General features: G+C 39.2%; 1 protein-coding gene across 4 annotated transcripts in view; it reads right to left on the reverse strand.

Moving 5' to 3' along the window:
* Nucleotides 1-615: 615 nt before the first annotated feature.
* Nucleotides 616-19,547, reverse strand: part of CDON (cell adhesion associated, oncogene regulated) — a 116,048-nt gene continuing 97,116 nt past the window's right edge. For all 4 annotated transcript variants that reach the window (XM_083713443.1, XM_083713442.1, XM_083713445.1 and 1 more), the window contains 6 exons: nucleotides 16,489-16,611; nucleotides 15,000-15,227; nucleotides 13,890-14,176; nucleotides 10,895-10,974; nucleotides 5,315-5,568; nucleotides 616-4,797 (listed from right to left, as the gene is read on the reverse strand). In XM_083713443.1, coding sequence (XP_083569569.1) covers nucleotides 4,634-4,797; nucleotides 5,315-5,568; nucleotides 10,895-10,974; nucleotides 13,890-14,176; nucleotides 15,000-15,227; nucleotides 16,489-16,611 — 1,136 coding nt within the window. In that variant the 3' untranslated portion in view covers nucleotides 616-4,633. The remainder of the gene's footprint in view (nucleotides 4,798-5,314; nucleotides 5,569-10,894; nucleotides 10,975-13,889; nucleotides 14,177-14,999; nucleotides 15,228-16,488; nucleotides 16,612-19,547) is intronic.

A 19,547-nucleotide genomic window follows, 5' to 3' on the forward strand; every position in this document is an offset into this window, starting at 1 on the left:
ACTTCGGAACGGCACCAGGTCAGAGAAGGCTGGCCTACTGTCACCATTTAAATAAGGTGTGTGCCAAATGGTAGATTTGAAATTAGTTATTATTTGTGATAATGATTATTATTCCAAATGTATTATCAAACACCAATTTAAACACCATGAAATAATGTATGTATAAACTTATGTATAAACTAAAAAACATCAAACCTAGAGGGCAGCATAAAAATAACCCAATTGATCTATTGGGTTCAGTAAAAAATGATTGGGGAAATAAAAAAGGACTTCACCTGTTGTAGAAAAACTATCAGACTTTTCTGGGGAGAGCATTCCAAAACCAGGGCACAACAATTGAAAAGGTCCTGAAAATATCCCCATATGTCCGGGGTAAACACAAAGTATACTAACCAATCATTTCATTTTATGATTCGCAGATGTGTGTGTGTGTGTGTGTGTGAGAGAGAGAGAGAGAGAGAGAGAGAGAGAGAAATGTTGTGTGTACAACTACTAATACCAAAATAACAATAACAAAGCAGCGTTAAGCAGTTAACTTACTTGGCATAGCACTTGGAATCCATAATTCTGGAGAATTCAGATTTAAACGTTGGAGACTGAAACACCAGACAGCAATTGTAACTATTACACCAAAGCAGCAGCATTCTCTTTAATATTAAAAACAAGGAAAATCCTGCCCAAACCTACATCATTTAAACATATGTACAATTTTCCTTTTTAAAAAAGAATATTACAACTTTTAAAGGAAAATATAGTGTATTTTTTTCTATATGATACAAAAGACATGCATCTTTAAAACCATTTATTTGCAAAAGAACAAGAATTACAAATATTAGAACGCTTGCTGCTTAGACAGCAATACTTTATTTAACCAAGTTGCTTTTAAGAGATTGGAGGGGGATAAGACCTTTTATAATGAAGACCAGTATCCCTTAACCTGGTACCCTTAAGAAGTTGTGGGACTCCATCAGCTCTAGCCAGTATGACCAATGTTTCGGGATTACGGAAATTGTAATCCAGCAACATACAGAGGCCACCAGGTTGGGAAACACTTCAGTTCCATAGGCAGGACATATGCCATCAAGAAAGTTGTTCAAAAAAAACTTGTCAAAGCTGAAGTGGTTTCCCAGCACTGGCTCCTTATATTGGACAGATTTCAGTGGGACATATTTGCCAATTTTGTGCTTGGACTTACAGACTTGCTAGTGCCATACATAACATGGATAGCTGTGGTATAATAATATATCGCTGCATCAGTTCTTGCCATTTTAAAGTAGTCAGAAGCCCTTCTAATGAGTCAGAGACCTTTGAGGATGAACAAAAGGAGAACATCTAACCTATCGCAAGCCAAATTTGTGCATTTTGTTTCTGGTTTAACATAATCTGCATCTTTCCATGAGGACAGATGCCAAACTACTGATGACAGACACACAGCATTTCGTCTGCGGCAGTAATATATTCTGATCATGAATTTTGTATATGAGAAATATTCAGGGAAAATCTGCTAAACACTAAAAGCATGAGAATGAATGTGGAGTTTAGACTTCTACTGGCTTATCTGGTTCCAAAGCTCTGTGAAGACATGAGAACTAGAAACATTGAGAAGCTAGCATTCTAAAGATTTTAAACAAGATGCTGTAAGTCTCATGAAAGTGCTTTGTGAGCCATTAAAAAGTCCCACAAATTTATTGTGCTTAATGAATTTGAAAAGGCAGTAACAGCTTAAGTGGATACCAAGTAGGAAGGCACATTATTATCCATCAGTACATGCAAAAACAAGATTTTCTTTGTTTCCTGACCAGGAGTCACTAGTCAGAATCTAATATGGAACTGAATGAGCAGGTAGATCAGAGAAACTTGGCCACTTGTCTATGCTTTGCAAGGTTCGTAATTACACACCTATGATTGAGGGAAAACTCACAATCCCCCTAAAATATAAAGGCAATATATAACTTTTATAAATAAAATACAATAAAAAGGAAAAACACTTAAAACAGTGTCACACAATATAAATAAAGCAGTCCTTGATGAGATTCTACTACAACAGATTACAAACTCTTTCCCAGCCTCCAAGTATGACTTTCTCAGTTCCGAATCAAAAGGCTCATGTTACCTGCCTGGACTCTATTGAAGTGGCCTCGTATGACAGAGAAGGTGCCAGAATCCCTTAAATTCCCACATCAAAAGTACTCTGACATTCTTGCTTTTTGAAAAGGCATATATAATAATTGTCTCCAAACCAGCTGGGACTTTGCTTCCACCAGGTCACATTCATTTACTAGTTGTCACTCCCCCTCTAAGGCTTTGAAAAGTAATTTCTCAGAAGTGTCCAGCCATTAGTTTAGTTTGGAGATGAGCAGCAGAGATGTTCTGTGGGCCTAATTATAAATTGAATCAAGTCTTGTTCTAATTTCCTACAAAGAAAGGGGTCCTTGCACAGTAACCCAATAAGCACTGCAAATTCTCATTAGGGAGCCTTATTTATAATATTATATAATATACATAATATATTATATAAAATAATCACACACTATATACACACACAGCATTTGACAATTGCTGCAACAGATATAAAAATACAAAGCTTGTTTTTATCGCGCGCGCGCACACACACAAAATACACACACAAATGTTACTCAGTATGGTACATTGCACCTATGAGCACCTCTGCTCTTCTGTAAGGGGCTTGCAATTACTATTCAGTATATTTGGCCTTCCCTCTATTCCCCCCCTCACCCCTTCTTCAAACGGGCGTTTCTAGTTCCTGGATCTAGCTAGGAAAATGAATTCACATTGCCGCGAGGCAACTGCAAATACAGAGTTATGTGCCTCCAATTCGTGGAGCTGTTTTACAAGTGTAAGTTTGTTTTATTTGTGCTGGTTAAAACTGGGAGAAGGTGGAAATATGCAGCTAGCCTTGTGACGTACACATTGTGCCCTCAGCTATTTCTGAAGCACAGGCACCTTTCTTAAAGCTACATATACAGGTGTTGTACAACTTGGCTGCAAGTCTGACACAACCATTGAATAGTGTTGGGCGCTGCGGGGAGAAGCAGCTATTTTGTCCTCTGAAAGAAGTGAAACAAGGGTGTTAAGCATTCTGCATCACCCACAGCCCCGACTGCCCTGATTTTACACCTATTATCCAAGTTCCATGAAGATACACAGAATAATCATGGTAATTATTGGGAAGCTCCTCAACCCCCCCCCCCCAAATAATTTATTCAAGTTGGCAACCCTGGGAAGGTGTAAGACAAAGGACTTGAGTCTGAAGCTGGTGCCTAAACCAAATGAACAAAATGTTCTAGAAGCCTTACATTCTAAGCTTGATTGTGTGATGCTCCAGTGTATTTATAAAGCAGCCTAAGCAGAACCCTTTTCTGGACCAACTTCTGGCAAAGGGTGAGTTTGTACGACCTATTTCATAGAATGTGTTGCTAAACTTAACTACCAACAACTAGCACTTTTGTCCCCAAATCTCCCTCAATACTGCTCCATCTTGTGAAAGTGAATAATTATAAAGGTTCTAACTGTGGATTAACCAGGACAACTATTCTCAACTTCCTCCATTCTGGCCATTTTCCTCCTGGTGTTTCCCTCTCTAAGCTGTTTTTCTTAATGTGGACTGTGTATGAACTTATTTACCCTTAAAGCAAACTCCGGAAACACACTTTTTTTTTTTTGGGGGGGGGGAGATAGGAGGGAGCCATTTCCAATTCAGAACAATCACTGACATCAAATTCTCCCCTTGCTTTTTTTAACCCAAGCATTCTACAAAGCCTTTCAAAAAGCTCACCTAACTCAAGTAGGAAAATGTGCCCTGTACATTCTCCTTGATGCACAGGACACATAACAGGAACATCAGGAAACAAATCAAAATGCTTTAGAATGGCAATAGGGGGTGCCGGTGCAAAATACCCATGCTCAACTCTTCCACCCAGCAGTAAGGGTTACATATGTGTCTGCCAACCATTAATTGTTGCCCATGTTGTGCCTTTCACTATCTGGAACGAGTATGGCAAGAACTTCACACCTTAACTACTACATTCACTTAAATGAGCCTCTCTTCAGTCCTGCCATTTTCCAACAAGTTTTCGCTAGCACTAAGTGAGAACCAGACTTCCATTGAAAGTTCCATGTTTTTTCCACTTTAGGGTGTTTAGAATTAGGTGGCAACAGTTCATTAATATGCTGTTACAATTTAAATTTCCATAGCCAAAAGTTCATTCTGTTTTCATTTGCACTGAACCATCCTGTGGAGTTATATCACCAAATTGCAAATTATAAACCGAAGATAGACTTGGATCTGAACCAATCTAATAAGTACTTCTCCTAAATGTTTGCACTATAATGAAGCTGTATTTTTCCAATGTCCATGGAAAACATTTTAGTATGTTTCCTGTAATGACAACATACCTTCAGATAGTCACAATGGTGTCGTGCTGGGAAGGAATTTCTCAAGACATAAATAAAATGAAAAGGCAAAAGGCTTTCTTAAAAACATACATTCATAGGACACTACACCAAAAAATAAATAGCATCTTTTATAATTAACATCCTGTTGTAAGTCTCTTTCAGCGACTTTGCTGTGCAGTTACTGGCTTTAAGTGGGGAGGGGAAGGAGGTCAGTTCCTTAAGTCTCTTGTACTTGGAGCTGTCGAAGACTCCCCAAACCGTCCAACGTAACGCCATTTGAAATCCCTTCTGTCTTTTCATTACAGTCTTTTGAAAGAGGCTGGAGAATAAGGGGGCTCCAGCTCAACATGTGATCTGATGTTTCCAAATGTGCACTGTGATCTGCAAATTAAAAACACAGCTATTATCAACTAGTTGTCTATTAGCAACTTCAACAACCATCAAATTTATCAAGAGGCTTCATACAAGCTCCAACAGGCTGGGAAACAAGACTACTATTTGATGAATCATCAACATTCCTCCCTCCCCCGCTGTCCTGCAGCTCTTCTATACTAAGTAGCTAGTTTGATTAATCTTAGTTGCTGAAACACAAGATCACAGCCGAAGGTGGTCTTGGCAGAGATTTAAATAAATTAGCACAGTGTTTAAAACAATTTAGTCACCACAAATAATCCAAGGAGAGTACTGGATGAAATCCATTTTTAAAAAAGAAAAAGAAGCCCGCAGTTTAAGCATCACAGCACCAAATTCCATAACATGCACAGGGAACCACAAGAAGCTTAAGTATTTAATCTCAGTCTGAGTTTGGTTTCTGTGCTAAATTGCTCTGATTATAAATAAAAAGCAACTGCCTCGGAGGCAGCTATATATTTCCACAATTCCCAAAATGCTGGCGTACCTTCTATACAATCTGTACTGAGAGGATTCACATTTTCTTGGTCACAGGAGTCCCGAGGAGATGGGGGATCCACTTTCTCCTTGCCGTCTTCCTCTGCCTCAGCGTTGCATCCGGGGGTTGTGGATGCTAAGCACATCGCAACCATCATATGATTCAACGGTTTCATTTCTAAACTGTCCTGCTGATAAGGTGCTACGATGGGCATCACAGCTGCAGGGTTGCTTCCAAAAGTGCCACTGGTTTTAGTGAAGCACCTAGAAAAATTCAAACACGTTCATGGAAAATGGCACACTATAAAGTATACTGTAAATCACTTTGTGATGCACCTTATAAAGTGATTCATAAATGAAATAAACAATGTTTCATTACCCAGTTGTACAAAATAGAGGGGTTTTTATTTTTTTTAAAAAGACAGCTCCCACTAAGTGCTCTCTTACACATTTCTAAATGGGGTATTTTTTTGGAAATATAAGAAAAAGAACTTCAATATCAATTTGCTCTTTCAATTGGTAACCTGACCTCTGTTAAAGTGCTGCTGATAGAGTGATTACATTCAATATTGGATTCTTCAGCATTGTAAACTTAGAAAGTGAGAACATGCTTTCTAAGCCTTCCCAGAAAGAATCTTTGATAATTCTCTCTCATTCTGGATTGTGAAAGACTAGTCAAGCAGGGAAGGAAGTCAATTCCTTATAGCGGAATCTACTTAGCCTTTGAACAACAACAAAAAAGGCATCTTACATCTAAAATCCTTTGTAGACATGCCCAGAGCTAATCCAAAGTGTTGGGAAACTGCCAGTGCTATAAATGTTTGCAGCTGGAGAACCAGCTTCTAAGGACACTGAGGTGGTTATCAACTTGCTTTTTCAACTTTCATGATATATGCTAACAAGTACTTAACTATATTATTTGTAACTAAACAAATGAGAAACCAAAGCACACCCATATCTATTTAGGACAGGCATATGAACTGAAAATCTGGGACACAAAGCATGTGAACAATTAAGAATATTCTCCAAAACTATGATAGAAGTAGCAAAAATATTTTGACACTGCACTTCATCCTCTCACATATATACATGTTTACAGTGATTTAAATTAAACCTTTTCTTGTTACAGGGTTTATTAAGAGAACTTGAAATAAAACATAGAAAGTATTCTTCCACCAAGTAGAGGAACTACTGGCATATACATTCTTTGAATTCATTCACTTTTCATTGACTATGGCTTGCTAGCTCTCCATAATTATCTCCTAGGAAGAAGATGATTAACATGAAGCTCTGTCTTAAATTATTCCTTGGCAACCACACCACTTATTCACAATGGCTGTCAAAATACATCCTAAAGCTACATAATATTTAGCTTTACAGACAGAAAGCTTATTATGTGGAACTTTCTTTAGCCACAGAAGCAGAATCATAATTAGAAATGCTTTGTTATTTATACAGTGCCAACGACGTGCTTTGCACTTTACAGAAGCAACCAAAAAGTCGCCCTGCTGCAAGTAGCTTACAATCTAAATTTTGTCATGATAAGAGACAACAGAGCTAGGAGAAGGCTAAAGGGGATGAATGTGAGCAGATGGAAATACAGAGAGACTGTGTTTTGGCTTGTGATCAAGATTAAGAAGTTAAGGCACAGGATTCACAGAAGAGGTGGATTCAGAGGAGGAATGTGAATGGAGAGAGATAAGATTCATTTCACAAATGGAACACTCATATGGACAAATACAACACAAGCTGCAAGATTCTTATTTGCAGGATATTTAAAATGTGTCTCAAGTTAACAAGCCATCCTCTTAATTTTTTAAAAAAACTTTCAGGCTCCCTTAACCTTGTACATAGTGGAAGAGTGTCTAGACAATGTAGCACAGAGCAGCATATATCTTTCTGCGTCATGTGAGAGCCTATGCATTTGAACAAATGGGTATTCAAGACCTTAGCAGGAGTGCTATTGCCCTTTCTCCATATCTATATTTTCTGCCAAGACAAGGAACTAGCTGCTGCTTGCACAGGTTACCAGCCAGCGTCTGTCTATGTCTCTGGAATGGTCTTTGGGAGTCAACTGGTCCCTTCTTTAATGCCATTTACCGTATTTTTCGCCCTATAGGACGCACTTTTTCCCGTTCAAAAATGAAGGGGAAATCTGTGTGCGTCCTATGGGGCGAATACAGGCTTTCGCTGAAGCTTGGAGAGCGCGAGGGGTTGGTGCGCACCGACCCCTCTCGCTCTCCAGGCTTCAGGAAGCTATCAGCAAGCCTGGGAAGCCCGCGGGAGTTCCCGCAGGGCTCCCCACTCTGCGGATAGCAGCCTGTTAGCCGGCGTGTGGGGTGCCCTGAAGCAGAGCGCCCCGCGCGCCGGGCAGACATCGGCCAGCCCCACAAGCTCGGGGGACAGCGGGGAGGCGCAGCGCTGCCATCCCGCTGTTCCCCGACCTGGTTTGGGGGGGGGCAATAAAGGGGAAAAAATTCCTTTATTTCCCCCCCCCCCAAAAAAAAATTAGGTGCGTCCTATGGGACGAAAAATACGGTATGTGAATTGAAAAGACTTTGTTCTGCCACATTCAAACCTGTTGCTGTATATTTTTAACAGTTCTATTATTAGTAAATTGTTATGTTTTGATTTACAGTTGTGAGATGCCTTGTGGGTTAGGAGTTTTTATAAATTCTGCTGCACGTGTAAACCTAGCCTAAAAATACTTCTGGAAGGTATCCAGGCTGAGACTTCAATGGAAATCTAGAAGGGAGTTCCACATCTGTAAGGCAACAACTAAGAACCTCTGTTTAGGAGCCTTTGCTCTTCCAATAGTATAGTCAAAGTGCTGGTTTCCAAATGTATATTTAAATGCGCATATCAAAACAATTGCAACCTCAGCCCTACCTGAGCAATAGGATCCTCCCCATATCCTATCCTATTGCAAGAATCACAGAGATTCCCAAAAAGTATCACAAATACAGACAGCAGAGGCAAATGCTGATGCGCACACTGTGGTATACCATAATCATGAAATTAACTCTCCTTGTGTATTTTTAACAGAAGACCTGTAAAATCCGATTTTTGATAGTCAGCATAGATCTACTACTACATTTTTGTCTGATTCTTTTTGAAAGGATAGTACATTTGCTTTAAAATTTGCTACGCAGAATGGCTTGAATGCTGGGGGATAACTTTTTCTTTAAAAAAAACATTATTTGCTTTGTGCATCTAAAGTAATAAACACATAAATACGTGACTGACTCAAAACACAGACAACTATAAGTAGAGATTGTGCAATCCTGGGATCATAGTTACATCAGTCTTTGATTAGAGAAGACTGGGATAACTGCACCACACTCAATACTAAGAAAAACTGACACCACAGAACTGCTACACAGTTCTACGGTGCAATCATCTATTTTAGAAGCTGTGCTTACTTAAGTTGACAGCAAAGGAATTAAGAATGGCTCCTGACTAAGCCATTTAATTTCCGCTTGTTTTACACTGAAGGGCAAGAAACTGGCTATATTCTGGAATGAACAAACTTGAAAATGTTTGCATGAGGGTTTTCCCCTTACTCCACAAGCCACTAAGCTCAAAATATACAGCCGACACAAGGAGTGCTTTTTATCTTCTGTAAAAGAGAACTATTACCCCAGGTGTATTTAAAACAGTCTGACCAGGAAAACATTAGCATTGATCCACAAATGTTGAGTTTGTTTGATCTAAGGGCCCAAAAGGGTCAGCTGTGTGCAAAATAAGACCAATTTAACCCTAGTAATCAACAGGGCATTCCACGTGTCCCCTGCAGACAGACAGTGGTTTCTCGCTGACTACGGTGTGCAATGTTTGCTAATGAAAAGTTGCAAAAATCAAGGGTAAGACTAAAGAGATGTTGACTGAACCTCCCCACCACCACAAGCTGTGACTTCTCACTCCTGCCACCATGTACCCCAAAGAGTCACTCTTGAAATCTGATAATCTCACTAGAGCAGCCCCTGGTGCACCTAAGGGAGTTGCAGTTGAAATGGGAAAGCCAAAGAATTCAGGTGCATGTGCAGAGATGTTTGGCAGCATACATGGCGCTCTGATTCGCCAACTAGTTATTGCTGTGGTCATTTAAGAAACTTGGGGGGGGATTGGCACCTTTTACAAAAGAGTAAAGTGGAAACATCTAACAATGATAATATTATACCCCATATAACCTCTGCTTGATCTTTATTACTAGTTTATTACTCTGATCTTTATTACTAGTTCTATCCAATCACCCAGTTTCTCTTGATGTGCACATGCAGTTAGCTTCTTTTAGAATAATGAAATTGTCTGTTGCAGCATGAAACTTTCAGCCTAAAAATGATGAGCTTGTAACAGCTGTTCTTTTCTGACATTGTGCTTCCTAAGAGCATTTTTCTGTGTCGATGGATGGCCTTTGTGGCAACTAGATACTATACATTTGAAGATGGAACTGTTTTAAGGACTCTAAAAGCAGCCAAATGTATCCAGTGCTAAGCAGGGAGCCACACCCAACCTTGTGGCTGGTTCTTGGACAGCTTCATTTCTCCTGTTGACTCTTATAAACATTATGTGAAATGACATATGTGCATCTGAAGAAACTGGAAATTCTCTTGCTAGATTCTACATTTTTGGGTGTGGTGTTTAGCCTGCCATTGACCTGAAGTCTCAGGAGAAGGGTTCGGAGATACTTTGCGGCAAAATGCAGATCCTGTATTTTTGGAGGTGCGCAGCTCATTACCTAACTGCATGCCCCATCCTCACTACAAGGATAAGAGGTCTGTTAAAACACCTTCCTTACTTCAAAACTGTCAATCCAGTACTCCCATTTTGCAACTGGAACATACAAATTGAGCAGATAATCCTCATTTCTTGTGTTTGTTCTGTTTTGCTGTACAGAACTTGGGGACTTTTGCCTATTTGGGGGCCTCTTCATAGTAATAATTCAATATAAAAGAAAGAAAACAGAGTGCACCTGCTGGTCTATCATATACCAATGCACTATCATAGAGGGAACAAGCTACTCCAAGATGTTCCAGTTGGGAAAAGACTGGAAGGTGCTGGTAGATGGGAAAGATAAAAGAGAATGGATGGCAAAAGAACTATGCCTCTTGGAAGCTTAGCTTACAAACTAAGCTATGAGGATCCAGAGAGAAGTTCCTCTGGGTGATGATATTCATCCCTTGTTTGGGATGTTTGAGACACCCATGTTGAAATCACAGTGGTATAATAACCACAATAAACCTAGAAGATTTGTAAGCGCACCCATTCATTTGCAATGGCAAGGTAACAGAACACAAGATTAGATTATTTTTATCCTGAGGCAGCATCACCAGCTGCTATGGTACCTGTTTCTGGACTCAAAGTATCCGAGAAATCCCAGGAAGCTGCTGTTAAAGTGCCAACATCTTAGGATGTACATTTCCATAAAACGTAACAGCTTTTATAAAGAAATCTTGCATAGTCTTTATGCGAAAATCAGGAATAAAAAGCAACCTCAACTTGAAAGCCCCTAAAATGCATAGGTGCAGTAAGCAACTGGAGCAGACTCAATCCCAAAGCTCTCTTTATTCGCTCTTCCCCGGTTTACTACCTGTTATTGTTCCGGCAGTTCCGGCAGTTCGCGCATTCTGAAGGGTCTGTCTGAGGCATAGCTGTGTATACACCACCACCCTAGATAAATTGGGGGTTTGGGGAGGGGAGAGAATAACAAATCGGAATAAATTCAAGCCCTTAAGCATGCCATCTGTTACAATTAACAACAACAACAACAGATTCTATTCTAATTTGTAATGAAGTTTGGCATACATCAAAAAGACAGAGCACACAGTATTGCAAAATTTGTTTTGCAAAGCCTAACTTTCAGCATGTATGCTACAGCAAAAACTAACAGCTGTAGCTTGCCCATGTATGTTGTCATTTCCTTGGCTCTATTTTCAGCCTGTAGTGCCCAACTCAAATTTGACAAAACTGAAAATGCTTCACACAGAGATGAGACATGAAAGTAACTTCCTTTCCAATACAGACTTTTGTCTGCTTGTGGAGACAAGATATACATGTGGCTAGTATGATGAATACATCTGACTGATTTTCTTGGAATTAATCTGATTAGATCAGCTTGCTTCACCAAACTCAGTTTTGAAATGTTCTTTATTTTCACAGATGCAATAATTCACCAGCCAAGAGTGATTTGGGGTTTGGGGGTGAGAGGGATTTTGAATTGTTGGTTTTGGCTGCAGAATCCTTTACAAATAAAAATGCTAAGATTAACACATACCTCACTGCTGAATGCAAGGGAGATGCAGGTTTGAGGAATATTTGAAAATGAGGTAGTACAGGTGGCAATAAAAATCCTTATTTAACTACTCAAGACTGTGAAAGGCCATTTTACATCCAAGACTCAAACTCTACTGAACAAATCTTTCTGTCCAATATTTGACCATGAAGACATCCAAAGCAAAACGGCTCCTGTACACTAGTTCTAAGTTGCCACATTTGCTCAACGTAATAAATTTGCTCACTAGTAAATCATGAGAACCATAGTTCTGTGTGTGGGTCAGAGGGCTTTAAAAGAACGTACTATATAGCCACACAAAATTCCAATTTCATACTCCAATTTAGCCCTGGTGTGTTGTTTCAAGATGAAGAGGACAAATTAGAATATTATAGGCAGATTCTCACTTTGATATTATGGATGGGGCAAGTACAACAGATACATGGTTCTCATTAAGTTGAAGAGTGTCTCTCTCTAAATGTCAGTATGCAGCCCTTTGAAATAAACAAAACCAGTGAATAAGAAAAAAAGGCCTTTGCTTTGGATTATTTTATAGGCATGTATGCTGAACTACAGATTTCATATTTAGTTTAAAAGGCACGTGATCCATGCGGGAAGCACGTTCGCAATCTGCAGCGCCGCATCTGCGCACGAGGGGGTCACGTTTTGGCACTTATGTGCATGCACAAAGTGCAATTTAGTGCTTCTGCGCATGCGCCGAAACCCAGAAGTAACCCGAAAATGCGCAACCTGAAGCGCCTGTAACCCGAGGTATGACTGTATTTTTATTCAGAATGTAAATGTCAAAGTGAGAATCAGGCCTTAGACAAGCATCTAAAAGAAAAACTGGTTAACACCTGTTTTAGGTTTGTGTCCCTGGAATACCCCTATACAGACAATAGACAATTGTTCTGTTTAGGTTCACATAGTCTGGATATATCCATCACTCACAGAATGCTTATAGAATCATGTTTTGATACTTGTAAAATCAGTGTTTGGGTTGGCTTTTAAAAAGAATGAGAACTTATGAGTTTAAGAGTGCTGCAAAAAGAAATAAGATAAGGCAAGGTTATCTGAAGTGGCAACTCTTGCTTGAGCAGCAATCTGTTTCTCCCTAAAATGAAGCTCTTGTGTTCAGTTACCAAAAACAAACACTAGTCCTATATTCCCCACCACCCTCAGAAGTATACTTACTCAACAAAAATTGAACACATTATTTGTTTCCCCATAAAATATTCAAACAGTTTTGAGCAGGACCAGTGTTAAAAAAAAAAAGATTAGCTATTTAGAGAATTCCTTAGGGAAACAAATGAATATTTTTTTCATAATACAGGGGCCTAATCACAATCATTCTTAATAATTTCAACCGAAGTCTCAAACATTCAGAATGCAGATAGACTTATGGTGTGTCAGAGCAGGACCAGGAGGAGGGATTTCTTGATTTATTAACCTAAAGTTTTGGCACACTGTAATGTAATAAAGAGCCCTGCTTAAAAGTTAAACCTGAAATGGGGCTGTAGGAACAGCCTGGTCATAAAGCTAAAGGTTCTGGCACAATTAATGGAAGAATGTGAGAAGTCTCCAATAAGATCACAAAAATCTCCAAGCAATGTAAGTGAGTGGAAGGGTATCCAATGTGTAACTGCCATTATTACTATGACGTAGGACTAAACTGAGAATGCCTGAGGAATAATTCCACCCAAGCACCTTCATCAAAGTTAGGCTGACAGCCTTCAAGAACAAAAAAACAAAACAAAGTAGAATAGTACATGGGAAATTACACTTATGCAAGTTACCTCTATCTAGCTATATGCTGGTTCACACATAAAAAATCACCACTGATGACATGTACATATATAATATAAAAATTGATCACTAAAAGCACAACTTTCTTCAACCAAGTCAAACGCAAAAATTTTCAATGGCGTTTGTTCACCCCATCAGGTTCACACATGCATGCATAACATCTTTATTCTGAAAAACTTGGCAGAGTCACAAGAAACGATAAGAATTGAAAGACAGCATATTTGCTATGCTCGATCTTTTAGCCAACCTTTTCAACCTTTTCTGTAATCACCAGGTTAGCAAAACATTAATACTGGGTGTTAAAAACTGTTTAAAAATGAAGATTCTAACCCCTAAGAGTGCAGTAAAAGCTCTATGAGGCAATTCCAGCAAGTTTAGCTTCAAAAAGCATGCCATGTTATGGAATTTTCAACATATTTTTGTTACGTGCTGAATGCTTTCCATTTCCTAAGACTTCATTTCATATTACGTTCAAGAAACAGGCCTCCAACATCTAGGGCTTACTTACATTTCCGAGGTGGTGGGTGTGTTCATATTCCATATGTGCTCTGGACAGGGAGTTAGTGTGCCTTGGATAAACAACAGTTCCTCCATTTACAGCACCGTTCATGATTCCATTCGTTCCATTAGGAACCTTGTGATGGAGGTGAAGGCAACCATTATTATGGTTTCCATTACTGATAAAGTTTCCATGTATGCTGCCATTGATACGACTTGTGCCTGGTAATGTTGTGTACTCAACCATTTGCCCATTGATATCAGCACGTTGGTAAAGGTAACCAGGAGGATCATACTCTGCAAGAGTGAGGATTGGGAGAAAATGCTTAACACTTCAACTCTTAAACATGTTTTTTATCTGAAAAGGTTACAGATGAAAACGTTTTACAGCTGGCTGTTCATGGTAGAGTTTACACCCCTAGCACTACAATGCCTTAAGCCCTTTGCAAATTGTAAAACATGTTACAATCTGACTAACAGAGTTCAGATGGCAGATTACCTCCACTGATAATTAAGGGGCTGACACAGATTACATGTTTTGCATATTTACCACTGTTTGGGGAATCTGACAGCTTTTGTGGCATAAAGACACTTATTTTATTGCACCAGCACTGTTCTTAACAATGCAATATAGATTGTTCTGTCAGATCTATAGTTATAAGAGCCAAGTAAAACTGCTATTATTATATTTATTTATATCCCACATTTCCCCCAGACCAAGACACAATTGCTATACCTTATGAACATTTAGAATACCAAAAATGTAGGAACAGGAAGCATCTCCCTTTCCCAGCAGATTTCAAAGAAGACTGTAACTATGTAAGTTGGCCATTAACTATATCTACCAATATCCTCTGAAAGTGAAAATACAAAATTCTCCTAGAATACATTTCTGTTGCTAAGTTGGAATGGAAAGTGAAGGCACAGAGTTAGGCTCTAATCTCTATATTTCATAAGAAGAATAAAGTGCTTTTTCAAATTTGTTCCCCTCCGTTATTCAGTGATCATAACAGCAACTGAAATTCACAATAAATGTTGTGGTGTTAGGTTACTTGGCAACAATATTGTTTCATTAGGTTTGGTCCAGCAGAGGACATGAAGAATATTAGAATTAACCTACTCTGCATGGCAATTTGCTGGCGATTCTTCCACAAGCACATAGCAATGAAGGCTATCAGAATAAGCACCATCACTCCAAGGACACAGCCCACAATCAGGTATAACATGTCACTGCTTCGGACGGGACCATTTGGTTGACCAGCATTACTCCCAACTCCACGATCAGGAGAATTTGGTGGTGTGCTAAGGTCCTTCACTGGGTATTCTGATGCTCCAGGTGTGCGCTTCACTAATATGGAGGGAGGAGAGCATAAGATAAAACACACATTTAAAATAACAAGTCTACAGAAGTGTTATTCATTCTGTAAGTCAATCAAGAGCTGCAACTACTGCAATCCAAAATGGAATAAAATATGATGGCAGAACATTTTTTTATCATAAGTTACTTGATAATATATATTTGTTTTGGAATTTGTTTACCCTCAAGTCCACACATGTGTCACTGCTTTAGCTTCTTTCACACTTTCACATATAGGAATAATGAACATTACCAGAATGTAAAGGGCATGTAAAGTAGTTGACAAAAAATGATAATGGGCCCATTTTTGTTGTCAAATATCAATGCTTATGGATGGCTTGAAATGAACACATACCAATATTTTCTGTGCGTAATAAATTTATTAAAGATCCTTCTTTTACCCTTACTAGTATCCCAAAATTTTATATTTTACAACTGATCATAGTTCCAAACATAGTTTGCTTTAAAAGAAATAAATTAGTTATTGAACAACAAGGGTATTGGGTAGCTGATGATAAATCCTATGTGTCTTTCTGAAGCCATCGTTTTGTTTACAGCATTAACAAGCAAGAGCATTAGCTTGAGATAAAGTATGGGAAGATAGCACAGTTTTATGCATTGAATGAGAAGCTTTCTCAAGTACTGAGGCTTGGTTTTGATGGGAGCATGTGATTTCTAAAAGCCCATATTAGATTACATATAGTGTGCTGAAATGGAATATTTATTTTCATGAAGTCAAGAAACTAACTAAAACATCTGAAATATTGTGAAAAATATTTGAAAAGAAATGAATTCTTACATAAGTATGAAGATTAAAGGTAAAGGTAAAGGTACCCGTGACCGTCAGGTCCAGTCGCAGACGACTCTGGGGTTGCGCGCTCATCTCGCTCTATAGGCCGAGGGAGCCGGCGTTTATCTGCAGACAGCTTCCGGGTCATGTCATCAGCATAACTAAGCTGCTTCTGGCAAACCAGAGCAGCGCATGAAAACGCCATTTACCTTCCTGCCGGAGTGGTACCAATTTATCTACTTGCACGTTGACGTGCTTTTGAACTGCTAGGTGGGGGGGGGGGAGGAGCTGGAACCGAACAATGGGAGCTTACCCCATTGCAGGGATTCGAACCGCTGACCTTCTGATCGGCAAGCCCTGGGCTCTGTGGTTTGGACCATAGTCCCAAGTATGAAGATTAGGGAACAGCAAATATATGGCCATTGGTTTAGTGACAGAAGAAAAATAACAGCTCCTTCTCACCTTTGGTCTCACAGATCATCACATTGCTGTAGTCACTTTCACCCCCTTCATTGTAGCACTGCATTTTAATATCATAAGATGTTTCAGGTTGCAAGTGACTTATCAAGTGCCACTGCTTTGTGCCTAGAAAGAAAAACATACAGACGTGTAGCATGTTTGTTTCACAATTTGGAAAATATAAACCGAGCTAAAAAATGTAGGAACTGTCCTTACAATTTGAGGACAACAGGTAAAAAATAAATGACCCATTGCAATTAAGAGCTAAGATAGCAGGCCAAAATCGGTCTTACATACACAAATATGCATATAAGAAGAATGTAATTTACTACTAATAAAATGTCTACAACCTTCCTGAACATGTTTGTCTCAAAGATGGAATGCAGCATCTATTTAACATAAAACCCTAAGGGCAAAGTCTGAATCAGACATGTAAATAAAACTGCAATAAGAAATATTTGGCAGAAAGTGGTTGTTTTAAACTTTGGAATTTGGCCAATACAAAGCAGTGTACATGGACAGCCATGGATCACAACATGCTATGATCACAGAATGTCTATCTTAAAGAGACTCATCTCACCCCATTGTTGATGACCTTCCACAATGCTATTAAGATCTGACTTAAAAAATAAAGAAAAATAAAGAATGCAATAGGAGCCTGGTAGAAAGAGACACTGTACTTTTGACTGTAGGTCTTGCTGTTGATACAACTAATCACAATATGATACAAAGAGTAACATGAACCACCTCCACCTTTGTTATAGCTTAAGCAAGACTAACACCATCTTGTTGCAGGCTGACACCATAATCATGTATTCTCATTGTAATCATGCTGACATGCAAGCTTAAGAGAGGAACAGAGAAAAAGCAAACCACAAGAGGGTGTGTAAAGGGAAGTTTTAGGAGCATGCTAGGCCATGACATTTAAATGGAATAAACAAAAAAAATGTCTAGCTAGCTGAAATGTGGAAGCATCTGTCTATGCAGTTAAGCTGGCGCTATGAAGAAGAAGAAGAAGAAGAAGAAGAAGAAGAAGAAGAAGAGGAGGAGGAGTAGTAGTTTGGATTTGATATCCCGCCTTTCACTCCCTTTAAGGAGTCTCAAATCGGCTAACATTCTCCTTTCCCTTCCTCCCCCACAACAAACACTCTGTGAGGTGAGTGAGGCTGAGAGACTTCAGAGAAGTGTGACTGGCCCAAGGTCACCCAGCAGCTGCATGTGGAGGAGTGGAGACACGAACCCGGTTCCCCAGATTACGAGCCTACCGCTCTTAACCACTACACCACACTGGCTATCACACGCAAGATTGTATTACTGGGAGTCTTGCAAGTCTAACCTATATGTATAAAAACTGTGTGCAAACAGAGATAAGGATTCAGCCTCTGGTCACTTTTCGGATTGCTTGTTGTTACCTTTTCTGCTCAAGTAAGAAATTAAATTTGCTTTTAGAGAATTATTGAGTGTCACTTGTCATTTTGATAGTGAGTAAAGGACTCAGCTGTGCAACAGACCTTAGGTGAGGTTTTCCCACAGCACTTTCCACCATGCTATTAAGACTTGACTTTTTAAAAAATAAAGCATGTGATAGGAGCCTGGTAGAAAGAGAAGCTGTACTTTTGTCTGTAGGTCTTCTGTTGATACAACAAATCATATGATAAAAGGAGTAACATTTTGCTAGCCACCTTAGGGTGTGTGTGTCTTTTTAAAGGCAGAAAAGTGAAGATATCACAAAAAGACTTGAAGCCACTCAATTCTATACTTAAGTCTAAGAACATACTCCTGAGAATCTGAGGAAAGCAGTTTACCAACAGCATGACTAGCTGCAGACAATTTTTATGTACTATGAAAATATATGAAGTAAGAAGGCCTTTGATATTCAGCATTGGAAATTCTAATCCAAACAAGTTCATTTAAGAGAATGATTTTACTGTGTCTGGCTGAAAGTCAATTTTTCGTTTAGACACCACCTGGTGTTTTCTTCGTACTCATAAATCACTTTCAGTCTGTATGCTCACCCTTATGACAAGTTTTAATAAAGAGGAACCCACTATATTATAATTAAGATGGTTTAGATACGCCTAATGCTTCTTAAATGTCGACATCGTGGTCTATTTCTGCTGGAACTGCTTCCACCTAGAACATAGACAGATCTATAAGCTACAGCCTTCACAGGGAAGAATAGTATCAAGATGCTACTGTATTTCAACAGCACCCAAGTAGGGGTGCTATTTACACAATAACCCAATGCTCTTCTTTGCTCCACTTAGAAAGGTGGAAGTAAAGCAGGGTCGTTTCAGTTGGTGCTTCCCCTGATCTCCACATACAGTCCGACAAAGGTGAAAATGGGCCTTTATGTGCACAGATGCTTTGGCACCACCTGAAACATTGATTAATCACGGATCTCAGCTGCATGGAAGGCTCCAGACATGTACACGCACAGACACCTAATTCTCACCTTTGCATCAATGCATAGAGCTTGAGTCAGCCAGTGTAATTCTGCTTCCCCTCAAAATCACACTCCAGGTGTGAATCACATGCATATACAACTATTGTCCCTACTGAAAGACTGAACCGACAAGAGAACAGCACTGTTGTACAATACAGCCTGCCAATATCTGAAAGTCTGTGTGTTTAACTGCTTTGTTGAAGAGCCTTAGAGGTGACTGTTTCAAAAATATCATAGTTCATTTATGTTTGCAGCTTATATCCTCAAAAATGAATACAGGCTGAAGCAACAGACTAGCTTTTCCCCAGGAACTCAGTTTTCCAAATCTTTCTAAGCTCCATCTTCTCATTACACCTCAAGCATCCTTTTAGTAATTACATCAGGCTTTAGATTTTCCCTTCAAACGTTTACTAGAACTGGAATCAGTACAAATATTTTAACTCTGTTCCCATATATTGAAGCAAGGAAAATGTAAGCAACTGTTATCTGAATGCACTTTGAGTTTTTGACACTAGCTCCATGAACCAAGTATGGAATGCAAAATTTCAGCACAGGAGACAACAAAAGGTTTGGTGGTGCTTTTGTTGAACAAGCAGAAAGACAGAAAACTACTGAC

The sequence above is a fragment of the Podarcis gaigeae genome, assembly GCF_964106915.1.
Source record: "Podarcis gaigeae genome assembly, chromosome: 15".
In the NCBI taxonomy this organism is placed as follows: domain Eukaryota; kingdom Metazoa; phylum Chordata; class Lepidosauria; order Squamata; family Lacertidae; genus Podarcis; species Podarcis gaigeae.